The sequence below is a fragment of the Heteronotia binoei genome, chromosome 11, assembly GCF_032191835.1.
Source record: "Heteronotia binoei isolate CCM8104 ecotype False Entrance Well chromosome 11, APGP_CSIRO_Hbin_v1, whole genome shotgun sequence".
Lineage (NCBI taxonomy): Eukaryota > Metazoa > Chordata > Lepidosauria > Squamata > Gekkonidae > Heteronotia > Heteronotia binoei.
The window spans coordinates 68,197,094-68,220,031 of NC_083233.1; the positions used below are offsets into that span (position 1 = coordinate 68,197,094).

At 49.2% G+C, this 22,938-nt stretch overlaps 1 protein-coding gene across 2 annotated transcripts in view; it reads left to right on the forward strand.

Moving 5' to 3' along the window:
- The window catches only part of GALNT9 (polypeptide N-acetylgalactosaminyltransferase 9), a 307,400-nt gene that overhangs the window by 280,388 nt on the left and 4,074 nt on the right, over nt 1-22,938 (forward strand). For both annotated transcript variants that reach the window (XM_060249993.1, XM_060249994.1), the window contains 2 exons: nt 11,554-11,649; nt 22,023-22,190. In XM_060249993.1, coding sequence (XP_060105976.1) covers nt 11,554-11,649; nt 22,023-22,190 — 264 coding nt within the window. The remainder of the gene's footprint in view (nt 1-11,553; nt 11,650-22,022; nt 22,191-22,938) is intronic.

Here is a 22,938-nt window from a genome sequence, read left to right on the forward strand (position 1 = left end):
GAGTAGGCAACCTCTGACCGCTGCTGGGATCCTGCCGATTCAGCAGCGGCTGTCTGGTAGCCCAGAAACAGTTCAAAACTGAAGCGGATTTTTTTGCAATGGGATAAAATCTTGTCAGTTTCACAGTGTGAAACCAGCTCATGTCTCCCAGACACCAGTCTCATTCATTCATTCATCCATCCATCCATCCATCCATCCATCCATCCATCCATCCATTCACTGTCACTGACCATCTTTAGACACCAAGCCGAGAACTTTTAATTCCACGTTTAGTTAAAAGATAACACCCCTTTCGATTTTCCTCCATGTGATGCTGCTGTTTTGTGTCTCAGTCTTGATCAGGTTCTGTTGTTGTTGCTGTTTTATTTTTTATTTTCTGATCTTAAGGTTTACAGTCTTTTTTATGTTTAGTCTCTGGTCTTGTTTTAAATCGTTCTATGAATTTGTATTTTTTTTTTTAAAAAAATGGCATAGTGAACTGCTTTGGATGTGAATACAGAGAGGGAGTATATAAATACACATTTTCACATTCAGTTCTGTTGAGTCTTTCCCCTTTCCCTATGTCAATGATACACACATGTGCATAGATAAAATACTGCTCCCCCACCCCAAAAAAACACCAGTCTTGGTGTGATCATAAATACGATTGCCTCAAGGATCCTTTTATGTCATGTTAGAACCGTAGAGCAGGAAGGGACCTCCAGGGTCATCTAGTCCAACCACAAATACCTTCCCTCTACACACACCCAGTAGCCCCTGCTCCATGCCCAGTAATGTTCTACTGATGCACTTATGTATCCCAGTATGTACACAAGTGACATCAAGTTGCAATTGGCTTATGGCTGCCTCATCCAGAAGATTTCAAGGCAAGAAGGGAGCAGAAGTGGTTTGCCATCGCCTTCCTCTGCAGAGTCTTCCTTGGTGGTCTCCCATCTAAGCACTAACTTAGAGCTATGCCAAGATATGCTAAGACAGGTCATCCCCCGGTCAGTATTTGGAGTTGAGCAGGAGTGGAATTCTAGCAAGAGCTCCTTTACATATTAGGCCACACACCCCTGACGTAGCCAATCCTCCAAGAGCTTACAAAAAAGAACCTTGTAAGCTCTTGGTGGATTGACTACATCAGGGGTGTGTGGCCTAATATGCAAATGAGCTCCTGCAAGAATTCCACCCCTGGATTTGAGGCCACCAAGGAAGACCAGGGTTGTGACCACCTCTGAATGTCTCTGTCCTTGAAAACCCTGTGAGGTCACCAGAAGTCAGCTGCAACTTGACCGCACTTTACACACCGAATTCTGAGGCAGGTGAAGCAGAAAGGTGATGACTGGCATTTGCACAGTAGAGGGACAATTTGAAGCTGTCTCCTAGATTTGAACTTGACATTCTAACTGGTAGAACACCACACTGACTCATAAGATATAAAAGAACATAAGAGGAGCCATGTTGGATCAGGCCAATGGCCCTTCCAATTCAACACTTTTTGTCACTCGGTGGGCCAAAACCCAGGTGCCATCAGGAGGTCCTCCAGTGGGGCTAGATTTTGGAGGTGACAAAATTCTCCCTAAAATACATCCAGGCACCCTGCATTCCACCCCCACCCCCTTTCATACTTCTTGTGTCATCTAAGCCCTACAAAATAGATTAATCCTTTTCAACACAGGTAACATCAGGGTTTCTTAGGACAATACTGAGCCATCCTTGATGATGATGGAAGAAAGGCACAAGCTTTCGAGTAGCAGTTTCCCAAAGAAGGCTTTTCAGCTAAGAAGCCAAAGCTGGCCAATTACAAACGGCTTTCTGTAACAGCTGCTGCCCAGATATCAGTTCTCTGTCAGCAGTCAAAAAGAAGGCCATTAAATGCAAGTTAAATCTACAATTCCCTACCAAAAAAAAATGATTGCATGATGTACATCAGCCTACCTTCATTAATATCATATGTTGTGCTTATATAGGGCCAGTTGGGTAGGTACTAAGCTTGCCAGCAGTACCTCAGCAAATGCTGACGAATTTTGAGGGCATTGCCCAAGAATAGTACAGTTTCAGGACAATAGAATGTCACTTCCTGTTGATGTTCTAGGAATTGCCTCTGATCTCTATGGTAAAGATGGTAGCTGTATGCTTGTTGGTACCTTAAAAGATGCTAGCCTTGAATAAACAGTAGCACCAGAGGACCACAATTCTCAGGGGAGAACTGTCCCAGAATGCATTGTGTTTATCTGTTTATTTATATGTAGGGTTGCCAGGGAGACTTATCAGGAGGCCCAGACCATGTTGCCAGTGTTGCACAGGAAGTGATGTTATCACACTGCAACATCACTGAAACACTCTGGTATTTGTGCAAAGACTCTGGGAAAAACATCTTCTACCATAGAGGTTTTGCCCAAATATCTGAGTGTCACCCAGAAGTTGCTTCCTGGTAAAGTTGCAACATGGTCTGGGCCTTCCTGTTTCTCCAAGTCTCCTCTCAGCCAGTTAGCAGCAATCGTGCCACTGTCCAGAACTTACAGGTTTGCTGGAACAGATGGAAATTATAGCTTTCTCAGCCCTCTGACACAATGTGGGAATTTGCAAACACTGCAGTTCCTGTCACCCCCCAGCAGGAAGTCATTCTAAGGAAGATGGGGATTGGGAAATAGTGATTTACAGAACTGATAGGCCTCAGTAGACCCTATTCCTTCCTGGTAAAGTCTTCCTCATAGCAATTTCATCCCACCTCTTGAGAAAGTTAAGGTCAAGAGAGGATCGGGGAAGGGGGAAGCATCGCGTTGACCACTTAAAAGTACCGTAACTGCCAAGAAGGGTAGCCAGCTCTGGGTTGGGAATAGGGTTGCCAAGTCCAATTCAAGAAATATCTGGGGACTTTGGGGGTGGAGCCAGGAGACTTTGGGGGTGGGGCCAGGAGACATTGGGGGTGGAGCCACGAGCAAGTTTGGAAGTACAATTGAACTCCAAAGGGAGTTCTGGCCGTCACATTGAAAGGGACTGCATACCTTTTCAATGCCTTCCCTCCATTAGAAATAAAGAAGGGTAGGGGCACATTATTTGGGGGCTCATAGAATTGGCCCTCCTGGTCCAATCCTTTTGAAACTTGGAGGGTGTTTTGAGGAAAGGCATCAGATGCTATGCTGCAGATTTGGTGCCTCAACCTCAAAGAACACACTCCCCCCCCCCCCGCAGAGCCCCAGACACCTGTGGATCAATTTCCCATTATTCCCTGTGGGAATCGTTCTCCATAGGGAATAATAGAATGCCCAGTAGACATTTCCCTCCCCCACCCCCGTTTCTAAAGCCTTCTAAAGCAGGGAAGGGCCTCCAAACCGGGGAATCCCCTGCCTCCACCTGGGGATTGGTAACCCTCCCTCTCTCTCTCTCTCTCACACACACACACACACTTAACTGGGTCTGGTTACTTGCTCTGAAAAGGAAAGCGAACAAACGGAAGCTGCAGCTGACCTTCCCAATGAAGCGCTTCCTGTTTCCTGCTTCCTGCTCAACTTTAAAGGTACACAAACAACAGAAACACACATTTTAAAACGGGACCTGTTTGCAGGTTTCTAAACCTGCTGGAGTGCTAGAGGTACATGGTGGCTGTGGGGGCGGGGCTTTCCCCCGCCGGCCAGCTGGCTGGGGGCGAGGGAAGTCTGTAAAGCCGGGGGATACCCCACTGGGACCTGGGGATTGGGAAGCCTAGTTGGGAAATACCTGGAGGTTTTGGAGGTGGATCTTGGAAAGAGCAGGGTTTTGGAAGGGGAACACTATGTTCATTTCTGATCACCATATCTCCAAAAGGACATTGCAGAGCTGGGAAAACTACAGTGGAGGGCAGCCAAGATGATTAGAGGGTTGGAGCACCTTCCCTGTGAGGCAAGGCTGAAGAATCTGGTACTTTTTCAGTTTAGAAAAGAGATGACTCAGGGCAGGCCTTGAATTCAGCAGGAGCTCACGGAAGCGCAGCTCCTGAACCTTTCTGACAGTTTCCCCTCCTCCTCCCCACCTACCTCGTCCATTGAATAGTAGGTGCAGCTGCATCACAATCCCTGAATGAGCTCCACCACCTATTTTTCTACAAGGGTGAAGACAGAATAGAGGTTTATAAAATTATGCACGGAGTGGAGAGAGTGGACAAAGAGAACTTTTCCTCTCTCTCCCAAAATACTAGAACTCAACACCATCCAATGAAGCTGATGGACAGTAGATTCAGAACAGACCAAAGGATGCCCCACTTTACCCTGGGAGTGACTGAAATGTGGAATTCACTGCCAAAGGATGCAGTGATGGCTGCAGGAATAAACAGCTTTAAAAGAGGATTAGATAGACTGATGGGGAAGAGGTCTGTCAGTGGCTACTAGTCATGGTGACTGAAGGGAACCTCCACCTTCAGAGGCACTAATCCTCTGAATCACAGAACTAGGAGGCAGCATCAGTGGAAGGCCTCAGCCTCTATGCCTGTTGTTGGCCATCCAGAGGAACTGGCTGGCCACTATGAGAGACAGGTGGCTGGACTAGATGGCCTGTTGGTCTGATCCAACAGCGCTCTTCTTATGTTCTTAAGCGGAAGGACCTCAGCATGGTATAACCTGGAGGTTGGCACCCCTCCTGCCAAGCAGGTAGGAGCAGAACCAATGGGTTGAAATTAAATCAAAAGAGTTTCCAGCTCAACATTAGGAAGAACTTCCTGAGCATTAGAGCGATTCCTCAATGGAACAGGCTTCCTCGGGAGGTGGTGGGCTCTCCTTCCTTGGAGGTTTTTCAACAGAGGCATCTGACAGCGATGAAGATGCTGTGAATTTAGGCGGAGGTGTTTGTGAGTTTCCTGCATTGTGCAGGGGGTTGGACTAGATGACCCTGGAGGTCCCTTCCAACTCTATGATTCTATGTATAAGTGTTCAGAAGGGATGCTCACAAACACGCTGCAGATGTGGATCAAGCCCAGGGGTGGCCATCCAGTCTCTTTGTTAGTTCATCTCCCAAACTGTTTCCCTCCTGACAACTCAGGCATCATCTGTCAGGTTTCTGCGAGGGGGACAAGTAACTATGTTGAGGCAACATAAAACATATTGAAATAGTTGTAAAAATATATTTCCTTCAGAGTTTTTAAGACTGAGCCGTAAAATTGCCGTCATCCCTCAGCACTCGTCGTCAATGAAAACCCCCAACCGCTTAACCATCAGCATGCTGTAATTGGCAGAAGTTTGGCATTATTGGCCAGGTTACCTCAGCGTGAGGTGTGCGGTTTGATAGTATTTATATCACCAGCTGGGCAGGAGGGGAGACTGAGGGAGCTGCTGAGACATCCTTCAAAGGAACTCACCATTCAGTCGTGTTTGACCTGGGGGAGTATAACATCTGCAAACATGGGACTGAGCGTCACGCTGCTCTTCTCACGTACTAGGCTTGTTTAACACACCACACCAGCTCCAGGTGTTAGGAATTCACAGCAAGGTGTAGGGTTGCCAAGTCCAATTCAAGAAATATCTGAGGACTTTGGGGGTGAAGCCATAGGATGCAGATCACTGGACGAAGCTCTTTAAGATAAGCTGATTCATTCTTCTGTACGGACGTCCTGGCAAGCTGCAATCGTAGGGTTGCCAAGTACCTCTGTGCCTCTGGCGGAGGAGCGTGGCACAATGATGTTACCCAGAAGTGACGTCATCATGCTAGCGACATCGTGCGGCGTCCACTATAGGAGTTTCTGGGAAAATGCCATGGTTTTCCCAGACGCTCTAGCCATGTGAGAGGGAGGAAACTCTATGGTACCTATTGTACCATAGAGTTTTCCCTCCTAAATGTCTAGAGCATCTGGGAAAACCATGGAGTTTTCCCAGAAATGCCTAGAGTGGACACCACGCGATGTCGCCTGTGCGATAACGTCACTTCTGGGTGACATCACGCCAGCGACGGGGGAGGTTCCCCCTGCCGACATAATGTGGGCTGGTGGGTTGGGAACCTCCCAGGTGGGGGAACCCCCACCCGGACCGGGGGCTTGAGAGCCTTCTGCAATCAGTTTATGGCAAGCCGAGCAAAGGGTTTTCAAGGCAAGTGAGAAGTGAAGGTGGGTGGTGTGTCATTGTCCTTCCTCAACCCTGATATAGCCAATCCTCTGAGAGCTTACAGGGCTCTTAGTACAGGATCTGCTGTAAACTCCAGGAGGATTGGTTGCATCAGGGGTGTGTGGCCTAATATGCAAAGAAGTTCCTGCTACAAAAAAAGCCATGAGCTTTGCTCAGATCTTGTGAACTGAGGGCCGTGACTTCCTCGATTGGATCAATCCATCTGTTGTTGGATCTTCTATTTTTCCTTCTGCCTTCAACTTTTCTTAGCGTTATTCTTTATCTCCCCAGTAACTTTTGTCTACTCGTAAGTACAATTGCCTCAATGACAGTTCAGGCTTGATTTGCTTGAGAGTCCACTTATTTGTCTTCCTGGAGCTCTGCAGCAGGGCTTTTTTCTTTCTTTTTTCTTCTTCAGGAACTCATATGCATCATAGGCAACTCATTCCTGATGTAGCCAATCCTGCAAGAGCTTACAGGGCTCTTAGTACAGGGCCTACTGTAAGTTCCAGGTGGATTGGCTACATCAGGGGAGTGCGGCCTAATATGTGAAGGAGTTCCTGCTACAAAAAAAGCCCTGGTATGCAGTATCTGTAAAATTATATAGTGGTGGCCTGACATCCCTTAGCTGAGACAGTCAGGAGGAGAAAAACCATCTGGAAGGGATGTCACATTGACAACTAGGCTTGGCAATCCCCAGCTGGGAGCAGGGGATCCCCCAGTTTGGAGGCCCTCTCCCCACTTCAGGGTCATCAGAAAGCGGGCGGGGGGGGGAGGGAAATGTCTGCTGGGCACTCCATTTTTCCCTAATGAAGACCAATTCCCATAGGATATAATGGTGAATTGATCTGCTAGTATCTAGGGCTCTGGGGGGAGCTGTTTTGTGTAGTGGTTAAGTGCGTGGACTCTTATCTGGGAGATCTGGGTTTGATTCCCCACTCCTCCGCTTGCCCCTGCTGGAATGGCCTTGAGTCAGCCATAGCTCTTGCAGAGGTTGTCCTTGAAAGGGCACTGCTGTGAGAGCCCTCTCAGCCCCACCCACCTCACAGGCTGTCTGTTGTGGAGGAAGAAGATAGGGAATATTGTAAGCCACTCTGAGATTCAGAGTGAAGGGCAGGGCATAAATCCAATATCATCATCATCTTCTTCCAACAGGACAAGCTGTTTTCCCATTCCCCCCATCCCCACGGTGGCCACACCCATCCTCAGGCATGTACCATTGGTGTGCTTTTTGAGGTTTTTTTAAAATAGGAAATTGACATATTAATTGACATATTAATGGCATATCGATCTGTCCCTCTGAAAGAGCTCCCCTATTGGTGCAAGGGTTACCAACCTCCAGGCGGGGTCCGGAGATCTGCTTTTATAGCTGATTTCCAGGCTATAGAGATCAGTTTCTCAGGAGTAAATGGCTGCTTTGGAGGGTGGACTCTATGGAATTGTATCCTGCTGAGACCCGGCCTCTCCCCAAACCCCATCCTTGAAGGCTCTGCCTCCTGCAACCGTAGTTAGTACAAGGTGGAGAACGGCAACCCCAGGGACTAGGAAAGCGAAGATACGGAGGAACTTGCAACCCAGAGGCCCTGTTGCCACTGCGGTACATCAGCAATCATGATAAGACTGGTACTTCCGTGCAAAAGGGTTGTCATGTGGAAAAGCTCCTGCTTGCACATGGAAAAAGAATAGGCTTGCCAATCCCCAGGTCCCAGTGGGGGTTCCCCTGCTTTTGCAGGCTCCTTCCCTCCCCTCGTCAGCTAGCTGGCCAGTGAGGGGAAGCCCTGCCCCCACAGCCACCATGTGTCTTTCCGCTTGGGAAGGCTTAGAGGACTTGGGAAGGGTTTGGGGTTTTTTGAAAGGTGTGTGCAGCTTTAAAACTTTGAAGCTAGGCTGAATGGGGATGGGGTGAGCCTGCAGAACAATGTGGCTGTTGGGAGGAAGGGAAGGAGCCCCCTCCCTTCATTTGTTCTATAGCCCCTCCAGAGCTCGTTTACACAGTAAAATAGAGAACTTCTGATTTCCCTGGGTTAGTCTGAAGAACTTGGTTGAGTGTACAGCATTCAACAACTCCCATGGTGAGCGAATTGCCCCAGTGAGACCACAAAGTGTGTGCTTCCAAACTGTGTTTATTTTGGCTGTGTGAATGTGAGTGTGTGTGTATGTGTGTGTGAGAGAGAGAGAGAGAGGTGAAGTGCAGCCAGCTGCTTGGAGATGAGAGAATGAAGACTATATTCAGAGGAACTGCACTGCTGGTTTTTAATTTATTTATTCTTGGGAATGGCTCCTCTCCCAAAGCCTCCAAGCCCCAGCCCCAAAGCCCCCAGGTATTTTCTGAGTTCAACTTAGCAACCCTAAGAAAGGAGCATGAGTGTGCCGAACAATCTCTGTGCAACATGACACACAGAGAAGTGGGTACACAAAGGATCCAGTGCGCACTTATTTCCCTGTAAATCCCACTGAATGGAGCAGGATTTCCAATTAGGATTCAGCTGCACATACCTTCCCAGTCCCTGTGACAGCAAACCTTCCACGGAGTGGCTCTGCTTCTCTCTGTCCCCTTGTGGAGAGTTATGTGCGCTTATCTCTAGGCGATGCTCCCCGAGTGATGGATGGCAGCCAATAGATTGAATTCAGATTTCTCATCAGTGTTACTGAGAGCAGCATTTGGACGGGGCTGTTTACAGTGCATATTTTGACTTCATCATCTCTCATGTCGTCCCCCTCGCAAATAAAATCTGCTTCGAGTTATCAGTCCTTTTCAAATTGCTGCCGGAGAGGATAATCCGCCGGTGCCTTTGCAGAAGAGAAAGCTGTATTAAGCCCCTGTAAGATGCCCAAAAGAAGGATTAATGGAGTGTCAAGACGGGTGAAAGAGGGTGTTTTTCTTCCCTCCTAGCAGCCCCACGACAATGTTTCCCTGCCTATTGGCTTTAATAAGTGCCAACGGCCCAGATTTCAAGGAGGCTGACTGGGAGCTAGGTGACAGCTGGCAAAGTAGAGCGGTCATTGTGCCTGATGAGGATTTACAAAGCCTGGGTTCGGATCTCCACTCTGGCAATGGGTTGCCAACTCTGAGAAGGGAAATACTTGGAGATTTAGGGGGTGGAGTCTGGGGAGGGACTTCCGCATGGCACAATGTCATAGAATCCACCCTTCCAGGCAGCCATTTTGTTATCTGGAAATCAGGCGTAATAGCAGGAAATTGCTTGGAAGGTGGCAGCCCTTCTCTGACTTGAAGCTTGCTAGGTGATCTTGGGCCAGTCACACACTCTCATCTTGACATACCTCACAGGGGGTGCTGTGAGGACAAAATGGGGAAAGGAGGACGAGGAGGAGGAAGAAGAAGAAGATATTGGATTTATATCCCACCCTCCACTCCGAATCTCAGAGTCTCAGAGCAGCTGACAATCTCCTTTATCTTCCTCCCCCGCAACAGACACTCTGTGAGGTGGGTAGGGCTGAAAGGACTCTCACAGCAGCTGCCCTTTCAAGGACAACCTTTGCCAGAGCTATGGCTGACCCAAGGCCATTCCAGCAGGTGCAAGTGGAGGAGTGGGGAATGAAACCCGGTTCTCCCAGATATGAGTCCACACACTTAACCACTACACCCAACTGGCTCTGAAGAAAGAGATTGGATTCATACCCTGCCCTTCACTACCCGAAGGAGTCTCAGAGCGGCTTACAATCTCCTTTCCCTTCCCCTCCACACAACAGACACCCTGTGAGGTAGGTGGGGCTGAGAGAGCTCTGACAGAAATTGCTCTTGAGCAGAAAAGCTCTGTGAGAACTTGTGACTGACTCAAGGGCACATCAGCAGGTGGAAGAGTGGGGGAATCAAACCCGATTCTCCCAGATAAGAGTCCACTCACTTCACCACTACACCAAACTTGCTCTCAGTATGCTGCCCTGAGCTTCTTGGTAGAAGAGCAGGATAAAAATGATACATGAGAGTGTTGGACTCAGATCAGGGAGATCTGAGTTCCAATCCTCATCCTGTAAGGGAACTCACCAGGTGACTTGGGGGCCATCCAGTGTCTCTCAGACTGACCTCCCTCCCAAGGTGTTGATAAAATGTGTGCAATCTTTGGGGATGCCTTGGGGAAAAAAGGACTATTCTCAAGAAGAAGAAGATATTGGATTTATATCCCGCCCTCCACTCCAAAGAGTCTCAGAATGGCTCACAATCTCCTTTACCTTCCTCCCCCACAAAAGACACCCTGTGAGGTGGGTGGGGCTGGAGAGGGCTCTCACAGCAGCTGCCCTTTCAAGGACAACCTCTGCCAGAGCTCTGGCTGACCCAAGGCCATACCAGCAGGTGCAAGTGGAGGAGTGGGGAATCAAACCCGGTTCTCCCAGATAAGAGTCCACACACTTAACCACAACACCAAACTGGCTCTCAAGGGAATGTTGATTCATTCCAAATGCATCCCATTCTCAGAATATTTGTCTACTTCTGTCTGAATCTGATGCACTTGATCGTACAGAAGGGATATCTTGTGACATCACATGGATTTGCTACCTTAACATGACTTTGTTCAGGGATATAACTGTAGGCTGGGTCCAGACTGGCATTTTAAGCCAACACAGAGACGGCTTGCAGATGGATTAAAAACTAAAATCAAAACATGCACATCTCCCTCCTGTCCTGCTCCCATACTCAACCCCTCCTTAGGCATCTCAGCCGCGGCTCGAAAAGCTACCACTTCTGACGTGGTAGCACATTTTAGCCCTGCGCACCTTCCACCTTCCCAGCATATGAACACAGGGGTGTGCAAATGAGGTGGATTGGTGGTATGAACCCAAACCAGGAAAAAAAAGAAACCCAAACTACGCCAAGGCAGTGGTGCGCAACAACAGTCTGACCGCACCGAAGCGCCTCCCGTATGGGAGATGGGCGACTCGCATGAGAGTGCCTGATGGAGATTCGACCGTTCCATTTTAAGCCAGCCCGATTTGAGACGCCTCTCGTGCGCCTGAAACTGCCGGTCTGGACCCTGCCATAATGTTTCTGGACAATTCTTCCATTGCAGAACCTTATTTAGGGGATGACGATGCATGACATTTGTAATGTACTGAGAACCGAGACGGTTTGAAGGCAACATAGTTTATTCAGGAGCACATTACAAGAGAGGGAACACGCGGGCCAGGCCCCGCTTATATACATGACCCGGAACAGCCCCCTCATCCGACCAGGCCAATCCTGGTCTGTCAAACTTCCCGCCACAGATCTTGATGGGCGGGGCAACAGGCGAGCTCCATCCGGGGACCCGGGGGTCGCCTTCAGTAGCGATCGCCATGCGGCCTGGTCCCTTATGTTCAATACATAACAACATTGGTGTCAGAAGCCATTGCTGTAGTGCTTTTCCTAGGGAAACTGTAACACTTGAGCCGATTGCATGATTAAGCTAATCCTCTGGGTGCCGCAGAACATGAGCTACAATCATGGGAATGAGCCATCGTATAAGGAAAATCTCTGGCTTTCTTACCTCTCTGGTTTCCATTTCAGGTACGCAACAGCAAAGCGAGTGGCTACTGCTTGGACCAAGGAGCAGAGGAGGATGACAAGGCAATTCTTTATCCATGTCACGGAATGTCCTCCCAGGTAGATAAGATGATGCTATTGATGATGATGATATTGGATTTATATCCCACCCACCACTCCGAATCTCAGCGTCTCAGAGGAGCTCACTATCTCCTTTATTTTCCTCCCCCACAACAGACACCCTGTGAGGTGGGTGGGGCTGAGAGAGCTCTCACAGAAGCTGCCTTTGGAAGGACAGCTCTGAGAGAGCTATGGCTAACTTAAGGCCATTCCAGCAACTGTAAGTGGAGGAGTGAGGAATCAAACCCGGTTCTCCCAGATAAGAGTCTGCACATTGAACCACTACACCAAACTAGCTCTTACATGCATTATTCCTTACTTGATGATCTAGATTTAGAAGAGAGACGGTGAACCTTCTGAATCAAATAACGCTTTGCATGTATGGTCATCTTGCACTAAAGATGTTACAAGGCTTCTGTTGAAAGACTCCAAAGAGCTGTGCGATCCCAGAGCTAGCTCATGGGGGCATTTGCCTGTCTGCAGATCAAGACCAGCCCCCCTGGAGCAAATGGCCATTTTGGAAGGAGGAGGAGGAGGAGAAGAAGAAGAAGAAGAAGAAGATGATGATATTGGATTTATATCCCACGTTATACTCTGAATCTCAGAGTCTCTGAGTGGCCACAATCTTCTTTACCTTCTCCCCCCCCCCACAACAGACACCCTGTGGGGCTGAGAGAGCTCCTACAGCAGCTGCCCTTTCAAGGACAACTCCTGCGAGAGCTATGGCTGACCCTAGGCCATTCCAGCAGCTGCAAGTGGAGGAGTGGGGAATCAAACCTGGTTCTCCCAGAAAATAGGCCATGCACTTAACCACTACACCAAACTGGCTCTCTTTGACCCTGACAAAGAGGGAGAGCTGGAGTGGATGACTCTACAGGAGAAAGAAAGAGAGTGGATAATGGGTCTTTACTCAGTTTTGGAAGGAGGACTCAATGGGATTACAAGGTCCCTCCCCTCCCCTGGTTCCAGTCCCCAAATCTCCAGGTATTTCCCAACCCGGAGCTGGAAACTCTGGTGTATCATTCTGGGACTGAGTTTGAAATCATTGATTTAATAGAGGGTGGGGGTTTTTTGCCTGAAATTTTCATCTGTGTTTAGCCCAAAATGATTCAATTATTTTTTTCCCCCCTCTTTGTACTTCTTGCGGTTTTGAAAGCGAATCTCCTCTGATCGTGTTTCTATCGCTCTGCCTTATTTTTTTTTTTTAATGGAAGTCACAAAGCGTCAAAATCCCAGATGGTCCCCCCCCCCTCCCTGAGCGTCAAGCCTTTCATGTTGTTTTAGTGCTTTCCAATGCGACATCCAAATTGGAAGCACATTAATGAATTGTCACTCATGCGTTCATGCATAAATAAGCCTGACCTTATCACTCGTCAAACAACTACCTTCAGTTTAGCTGGATCTGTTATTAGGTTGGATTGGAACACTGCTTCGAATGCTAAAATTGGAGGTCTGGCGACATGGGCGGGGCTGAACCGTCTTTTGTTCTTTGTGAACGCTCCTGTGATCCCATCAAGAGATCCATTTGGGGGAGGTTTTTTTTTCTTTTCACGTATCCTAGCGGTGCTGGATTAAACCCTGCAGAGGCCCGTAGGCAGTTGAAATCTTGGGGGAACCCTCGCAAATTATCTCAAAGTCTGAATGCCCACCCCACCTCCTAGGGTTGCCAAGTCCAATTCAAGAAATATCTGGGAACTTTGGGGGTGGAGCCAGGAGACTTTGGGGGTGGAGCCAGGAGACATTGGGGGTGGAGCCAGGAACAAGGGTGTGACAAGCATAATTGAATTCCAAGAGAGTTCTGGCCATCACATTTAAAGGGACAGCACACCTTTTTAAATGTCTTCCTTCCATAGGAAATAATGAAGGATAGGGGCACCTTCTTTTGTGGCTCATAGAATTGGACCCCCTGGTCCAATCGTTTTGAAACTTGGGGGGTACTTTGGGGAGAGGCACTAGATACTATACTGAAAATCTGGTGCCTCTACCTCAAAAAACAGCTCCCCCAGAGCCCCCGAAACATCCAGATCAATTCCACATTATACCCTATGAGAAGCGATCTCCACATAGGGAATAATGAAGACGTTTCCCTCTCCTTCCCCGCCCCCACCCGCCCAGTTTCTGGCGAATCTGGCCTCTCTACTCACAAGTTGCTGCCAGCTTCTTTACAGCAACATAGACACACCAGAGTTGAAGCCTTTCAATTGGAGACTGAAGCCTCCGGAGGTAGAAAGGCACATGATCCTCTGGGGGCGGGGCTTCCCCCTCTGGCCAGCTGACTGGGCGCGAGAAGCAGCCTTGGAAAGCAGAAGAACCTAACTGGGAAACTCAATGGGGAAGAGTGGAACTAAAATTGGTGCCGTTTCCCACCCCCCACCCCCACTTCTGGATTTTTGGAGAGCGGGGGAAGAGGCTGCAAATTCGAGGGTCCCCCGCCAGGGCGGGGGGGGGGGAAACCTACCACCTCCCCTGCTGCGGCCTGCAGACACCTTCTTCAAAACCCCTTTTACTAAGCTGCGGGGAAGAGGCAGAGAGAGGCAAACTTGGCGACGACGCCAGCAGCAACCACACCGGGCAAGTTGGTCAAAGAGCAGCTCAGTTGCTGGCTGTGCTTGCAGGCTGGGAGGGCTGCAAGCAGGGGGGAAATGGGAGGGCAGGCAGTGCCAGATTAAACCCCGTGGAGGCCCCTAGGAAGCAGTCGAAATCTTGGGGTCCCCTAGCAAATTATCTCAGAGTTTGAGTGCCCACCCTACCGCCCAAGGCCCCTGCTGCAGCCACCTTCTTAAAAGCCCCCTTTACTAAACTGCAGGGAAGAGGCAGAGGGAGGCAAACTTGGCAACAAGGCCGGCAACAGCCGCACCAGGCGAGTCGGGCAAAGAACAGCTCAGTTGCTGGCTGCTCATGCAGGCTGGGAGGGCTGCAAGCAGTGGGGGAGCTGGGGGGAAGCCAGCCCCTAAATGCATGGGGGCCCATAGGCCAGTGCCTACTTGGTCTAATTGTTAATCCGGCCCTGTATCCTAGCAAATCTTGTGGCTCATATATCTGGGGCGAGAGGGGGAGGGGGGATCCACACAGTTTAATTAGGCTCAAATGAGGTTTTTGCAAAGAATCCTGTTTAGTGCAGAGTGGACCGAGTTTGCTTAACATCCAATTACTACTGCTGTTTCCCTTTTGACCAACAGAAGGGGCCATGCGCGGCCTTCAGTACCCTGCCATGTGTCAAATGAGCACATAATGGGGTAAATGGTTTTGGCTGTCCTATATTTGAGAGAGACATTCTCCTCCAAATCATAGGCATAACGAGGCTTCCTGCCTTCCTTGCCTGTTCTTCTTCTAATGATGGCATCTCTGCGTTTTGTTTTGCCTTCTTCCTTTCTGTGTCAGAGAACGGCGAATACCACGAGGCTCTGATCATTTGGAAAGGTCATGTTGCAGCACCCAGCTGAGTAAAGACAGAGCATTAACCACTCTCTTTCTCTCTCCTGTAGCGTCATCCACTCCAGCTCTCCCTCTTTGCCGGGGGCAAATGCTATTTTCTGGTACCCAACCCTGGCAACTCAGACTACAGGCCCTGCAAGCAGGGCTTTCTTTGTAGCAGCAACTCCTTTGCATGAACATATGAACATACGAAACTGCCTTATACTGAATCAGACCCTCCGTCCAGCAAAGTCAGTATTGTCTACTCAGACTGGCAGCGGCTCTCCAGGGTCTCAAGCTGAAGTTTTTCACACCTATTTGCCTGGACCCTTTTAAAGTTGGAGATGCCAGGGATTGAACCTGGGACCTTCTACTTACCAAGCAGATGCTCTACCACTGAGCCACCGTCCCTCCCCTTTAGTTGCTCTCCGGGGACTCAAGCGGAGATTTTTCATGCCTCCTTGCCTGGACCCTTTTTTAGTTGGAGATGCCAGGGATTGAACCTGGGACCTTCTGGTTACCAAGCAGCTGCTCTACCACTGAGCCACCGTCCCTCCCCTTTAGTGGCTCTCCTGGATCTCAAGCTGAGGTTTTTCATGCCTATTTGCCTGGACCCTTTTATAGTTGTAGATGCCAGGGATTGAACCTGGGATCTTCTGCTTACCAAGCAGATGCTCTACCACTGAGCCACCGTCCCTCCCCATATTAGGCCACACACACCCTGTTTTAGCCAATCCTCCAAGAGCTTTCAAGGCTTTTACTAAAGGACCTACTGTAAGCTCCAGGAGAATTGGCTACATCAGGGGGTGTGGCCTAATATGCAAAGGAGTTCCTGCTATATATAAGAAAAGCTCTGCTCGCAAGTATTTCTAGCTATTGTCCGGTGGTTGTGGCAGACCGCAGAGTTTGGATTATGGTAGGTGATAATGGGAGCCAATTTTTTTCTTGAGTTTGAATGCCCACCCTAGAGTACCTGGAAATACATTCATCTGCATAGCTCGGGTTAGCCTGATCACATCAGATCATAGAAGCTAAGCTACGCCCCCGGAGGGCTCCTATCAGGCCATGGCTGGTATTTGGATGGGAGACCTGCAATGAATATTAAGGTCATGACGTGGAGGCAAGTAATAGGAAACCACCTCTAGACTTCTCTTGCCTTAAAAACCCAACAGGGTCTCCATAAGTCAGCTGTGACTTGATGGCAAAAATGTAAAAAGTGCAGGAATCCCTATATCACAACTGCCTTTTTAAAAATGTCCTCTGGCCCTGAGCTGGATAGCCCAGGAAAGCCCGATCTCCTCAGATCTTGGAAGCTAAGCGGGGTCAACTCTGACAAGTACTTGGAGGGTGACCTCCTTGGAATACCAGCAGTCAGGAGGCAGAGGCAGGCTTTATTCAGCCACCTCTCTGAATTTCCTCCAGGCCCCGGTAGGGGTCAGTCACCAGAGGTTGCTGTGACTTCCAGGTGCAGACACAGACACACACAAAATATAGAAATACCAGTTTGGGGTAGAAGCTTTGTGGAGATGACTGGAGTGAGTGTGTAAAAAATCCCCATATAGATGCTTTGTTACTGCTGATTCTGGCCTGGGGACCAAATTACGCCCTCGGAGGGCTCCTATCAGGCCCCCAAGCAACTGGCAATCATCTGCTTCCTTCTCCCTCTCTCTTGCTTCCTTCTGCAGCACATCTTGCTTTGCCAGGCTTGCTCAATCACACAGGAGCTACAGAGCAAAACCTCTATTTTCTCCATAGGCTGAGACTCCTCCCTTGGGGAGGAAGGGGGGGGAGGGAGAGCTTGCTTTGCCAGGATATCACAATTGCACAGCAGAGCTACTGAGCCACGCCTCTCTTCCTTCTATTGGCTGAGGCTCCTCCCCCTCCTGGTTCCTTGGGGAAGGCAGGAAAGAACCAGAGCTTCCTTTGCCCAGTTCTGTGGATCCCATGGGAGAAATACAAAGAAAGCACCTTTAAGACCAATGAGTGCTAATGTTTGAAGCATGCTTTAATTTTTTTTAAAGAAAATCTTTAATTGTGTTTGTCTGGGTCCTTTATAAAGTTTATGCTATCTAATCTTAAATAGGCGCACACATGGCCCGGCCTGATAAGGTCTCATTTATGTCAGATCTGGCCCTCATAACAAATGCGTTTGACACCCCTGCCCTACATAATGGCCAAAAATTAACCACAACTTGATGGCCCTTTCTACTGCCACCATATACCATGGTAATGACAGAGGCGATGAAGTCACACTCCCAAACTGTCAGGCTGGTTGAAACATCACGTCCCCAGGCCAGAATGTAGCCCGGTGCTGCAGCACACAGCAAAACAAGTCGCCCGACCAGACTGCAGAACTGTAGCACTTCTTGTTTAATTGACATCAGATCGGTGGAGGTGGGAATCTGCCCTGGCAAACGTGGGCATCTCTCTGCTTGCCGGCTGCAAGATAGATTGAAGCATCTCCTGCTCACAGCCCTCCTCTCTTCCTGCACACTGTTGAGTGTGGCTGGCGCAGCTGAAGCCCTCGCACTGAATTAATTCTGTAAACTGTGGTGAGATGATAGAAGCTTTCCAGCTGTGTGATCATTAATTAACTTGGCTACATGCGAGCAATCTCAGCCTTTGCTATCTGCAAAAAGGTTCCATCAAAGGTGTGTTTTTTTTAATGCCACCTCTTGATGAAGCTCAGTATTTTGTGATTCACAGAAGGGGGGAGCTGATCCCAAAAAATGGCAAACAGGGACGCGTCCCCAACATAACCCTCAGAAGGGTAACTTGCATGTCGTAGATTTGATGCTCTAAAGCTCCAGGCAGAAATAGAACATGATAGCCCCCTTGAAAACAACGGTGGCTTGTGGAATTTCTTTTTCCTAATTTGGACTGAGATGGTGTGGCAGTCTGTTATAAATGGGGTAGTTTCAGAGGGTAGCTGTGTTGGTCTAGAAGAGCAGGGTTCAAGTCCAGTTGCACCTTAGAGACCAACAAGAGGGGGGGTTTGGGGGGGCATATAAGCTTTTGAGAATCCAAGCGTTTTGAGAGCCAGTTTGGTGTGGTGGTTAAGCGTATGGGCTGTAATCTAGGAGAACTGGGTTTGATTCCCCACTTCGCTACTTGCAGCTGCCGGAGTGACCTTGGGTCAGTCACAGTTCTTGAAAGAGCTGCTTTTGCAAGAGCAGTCCTGGAAAGAGCTCTCTCAGGCTGAGAGTCTCAGCCCCACCTGCCTCTTAGGGTGTCTTTTGTGGGGAGGGGAAGGGAAGGGAAAGGAGATGATAAACCACTCTAAGACTCCAAGTGAAGGGTGGGGTATAAATCCAGGGCTTTTTTTTAGCATGAATGCAGTTCTGGCCAGCTTGGTGTCAGGAGTGTGGCCTAATGTGCAAATGAGTTCCTGCTGGACTTTTTCTTTTTAAAAGCCCTGTATAAATCCAATCTTCTCTTCCTCCTCCTCTTCTTCTTTTCAACATCCTGACAGCTGTGACTTGATGGCACTTTTTACCACCACCACCACCAATGAAAGATGTTACATGGATTTTGTTCTTGCTTTGGGGCAGCAGGCAGCCTACAGAACCCAAGGGCCCAGTTTCAAGAAGCCTGAGAAACGTGGCCTTCACAAGGATGTTGCCTTCACCCCCTCTTGATCCTCTACTCCTCCATCCCACCTCCCCCCAGTTCCCCCCTGCGCCAGGGCCAGATTAAACTCTGTGGGGGCCCCTAGGCAGTCAAAATCTTGGGGGCCCCCTTTGCAGGCATCCTCTCAAATGCCCCCTTAACAAAGCTGCGGGGGAAAGGCAAACTTGGCAAAGATGCTGGCATCAGCCTGCAGGTCAGGCAAAGAGCAGCTCAGTTGCTGGCTGTGTGAGCAGGCTAGGCTTGCCAATCCCCAGGTCCCAGCGGGGGTTCTCCCCTTTTCCCAGGCTCCTTCCAGCCCCCAGTCAGCTGGTCGACGGGGGGAAGCCCTGCCCCCACAGCCACAATGTGACTTTCCACCTCCGGAAGCTTCAGTCTCCGATTGAAAGGCTTCCTCTTGGGATGGGGTGTCTGTGTTACTTTGAAGAAGTTGGCAGCAACTCGTGAGTAGAGAGGCCAATCCCTCGCTTCAGAGTCCCCAGAAAGGGAGGGGAGGGAAATGTCTGCTGGGCACTTCATTATTCCCTATGTGGAGATCGATTCTCATAGGGCATAATGGGGAATTGATCTGGAGGTATCAGGGGATCTGAGGGGCTGTTTTTTGAGGTAGAGGCACCAAATTTTCAGGATAGCATCTAGTGCCTCTCCCCAAAATACCCCCACCAGGTTTCAAAACGATTGGACCAGGGGATCCAATTCTATGAGCCCCAAAAGAAGGTGCCCCTATCCTTCATTATTTCCTATGGAAAGAAGGCATTTAAAATGGTGTGCTGTCCCTTTAAATGTGATGGCCGGAATTCCCTTGGAGTTCAATTATGCTTGTCACACACTTGCTCCTGGCTCCTCCCCCAATGTCTCCTGGCTCCACCCTCAAAGTCTCCTGGCTTCACCCCCAAAGTCCCCAGATATTTCTTGAATTGGACTCGGCAACCCTAAGGCAGGCTGAGGACTTCAAGCAGGAAGGAAACAGGGGGGAAGGCCGCCTGGGGTCCCTAAAGGCATGGGGGCCCATAGGCTAGTGCCTACTTGGCCTAATTGTTAATCCGGCCCTGCCCCATGCAATGAATACAAAGACAATTCTCACATCCCGGCAGAACTGCCTCCCGTGGCAGAGAGTTTGCTCTGCAGATGGCCTCTTTATTAAGAACAGCTTCCGACAAGCAATCGAGGCACTTGAAAAGGAGAACAAAGACGTAATTCCAAAGGGCATTAGACTCCGCCAGAAAATATTAGCATATTATTTGCTGCTTGTGTTAAGTCATTACTGCTTACCGCTAGCAGCGGAAACGTTCTCAAAACTAGCTTCCTTTAAAAAGCGGGGGGGGGGGGGGGGGGAGGCCCCAGGTAAAGAATGCTGCTAGATGTGATGCGATGGTTGGAGATCTGCAATTGCTTTCCTGTTTGGTTTTCAAAACTCAGCCACGGAAGGGAAGTGCGTAAGTGAAATAGAGACTGGGAATATTTAAACCATCAGCCATGGGCAGTCCTTGGATGGAAGACCACCTACGAGGGTTGCCAGCCTCCAGGTGGGGCCTGGAGATCTCTTGCTTTGAGAACTGAACTCCAGTTAGCAGAGATCAGCTCCCCTGGAGAAAATGGCTGCTTTGAAGGGTGGACTCCATGGCATTGGACAATACTGAGGCCCCTTGTCTCTGCAAACTCCGCCACTCCTGGATCCACCCCCAAAGTCTCCAGGTGTTTTCCAATACAGACTTGGCAACCCTAACTGCTACATAGAGAAAGGCAGCAACCAACCACCTGTGGTCATTTTTGGCCTTGAAAACACCATAACTTGGTTGTGACTCGACAGAACATTCTTCTTTTCCCCATGGTGTTTTCCTGCTCTTATATGCCCTCTTAAAAACCATGGGAGGAATGTAGAAAAAGTAGAGGTGCCGGTGTCCTTTCCTTGTAGCCAGGACCAGCTAAGGTTGCCAAGTCCAATTCAAGAAATATCTGAGGACTTTGGGGGTGGAGCCAGGACACTTTGGGGGTGGAGCCAGGAGAAAGGATGTTACAAGCATGACTGGACTCCAAGGGGAGTTCTGGCCATCACATTTAAAGGAACCGCACTCCTTTTAAATGCCTTCCCTCCATTAGAAATAATGAAGGATAGGGACACTTTCTATGGGGCTCATAAAATTGGACCCCCTGGTCCAATCCTTTTGAAACTTGGAGGGTCTTTTGAAGAGAGGCACTGGATGCTATGATGCAAATTTGGGGGCTCTACCTCAATAAAAAGCCCCCCCCAGAGCTCCAGATACCTGCAGATCAATTTCCATTATTTCCTATGGCAGGGGTCCCCAACCCCCAAGCCGTGGACCACTACTGGTCCGTGGCCTGTTAGCAACCAGGCCACGAGTTGTATAATTATTTTATTATATATTACAATGTAGTAATAGCAATAATAATAAGACGACACTGGAGTTATATGCTGCCCTCCACTCTGAATCTCAGAGTGGCTCACAATCTCCTTTACCTTCCTCTCCCACAACAGACACTTTGTGAGGTGGGTGGGGCTGAGAGAGCTCTCCCAGAAACTGCCCTTTCAAGGACAACTCTTGTGAGAGCTATGGCAGACCCAAGGCCATTCCAGCAGCTGCAAGTGGAGGGGTGGGGAATCAAACCCGCTTCTCCCCGATAAAAGTCTGCATGCTTAACCACCACACCAAAATAAAGTGCACAATTGTATCATCCTGAAACCATACCCCCCCAGTCCATAGAAAAATTGTCTTCCACAATACCAGTCCCTAGTGCCAAAAGATTGGGGACCACTGCCCTATGGGAATCGGTCTCCATAGGGAATAATGGAGTGCCCAGCAGACATTTCCCTCCCCCCACCCTGCTTTCTGATAACCCTGAAGCAGGGGGAGGACCTCCAAACCAGGGGATCCCCCTGCCTGGGGATTGGCAACCCTAGGACCAGCTGTGACACTAGGCAAACTAGGCAACTGCATAGGGCGCCAGCCTTCTGGGGGCACCAGAACTCGGTGATGTCATCAGTGCAGGGGGGGTGCCAGAAGTTAGCCTTGCCTAGGGTGCAGTCTGGGGCCGGCCCTGCCTGTAGCAGTTGGTGGGAGAGAAGAGGGCACCACCAAGTAACTACACAATGTCCTCATATATCTGACCGTGGTGGGTTAGAAAGAGGCAGAGAAGTTCACCCGGGGCAGAGAAGCTGCCTTGAACATTGCCAATGGTGGGAACAGGCGAAAAATTCTTTCAAATAAAGGGACGAAGACTGCCTGCCGAGCTTGAGCCGCCGCATCTTTTGTGTCAGAAATCGATCCCTGCTTTCCTGACTTCGGGGTTTTTTTTGTGTTTTGTGGTTCCAGCTTGTTCGTTACAGCACTGAAGGCCTCCTGCAATTAGGCCCTCTGGGATCGACAGCATTTCTGCCCGACTCAAAATGTCTCGTAGATGACGGGAAAGGAAGAACGCCCACACTGAAGAAATGCGAAGACACTCTGAGGCCTGCGCAGAGGCTGTGGGATTTCACACAGGTAATGCAAGCAGGCTGGAACAACCTATGTATGTGTCTGAGAACTAAGTCTGAGTCCAGTAGCACCACTGAGACCAACACCTCATAGTACCACTGATCTCAAACTTAGTTCTTATACCAGTTTAACTCTTTATTATCTATATGGTAATTTGCTGCTATTCACAGGTCGTACCCACTGTTTTAATCCAATCTTAGCTATACTTTTCCCTCAGTTACTTACACATCTTGACTCCAATTTGCCCTTCCTGGCAACTAAACTCCTTCCCCTCTCTCTACCTATGTGTCATTGTTGGCAAAGTCTGTTCCAATGTAGCTGAGCAAGTGTGCAGGCACACGAAAGCTTATAGCCAGAATTAAACTTTGTTGGTCTTAAAGGTGCCACTGGATTCTCTTTGTTCTGTTGCTTCAGAGCAACCTATCTACCCACGAATCTGTGTGCGTCTGTATGCCTGTCTCTCTTTGTGGATGGATAGATGGCTAGTTAGATGATGGATGGGTTGTTTTATGGGAAGGGAGATAGAAGAAGACTGCAGATTTATACCCTGCCCTTCTCTCTGAATCAGAGACTCAGAGCGGCTTACAATCTCCTTTATCTCCTTCGCCCACGACAGACACCCTGTGAGGGGGGTGGGGCTGCCCTTTCAAGGACAACTCTTACAAGAGCTATGGCTGACCCAAGACCATTCCAGCAGGTGCATGTGGAGGAGTGGGGAATCAATCCATTCTCCCAGATAAGAGTCTGCACACTT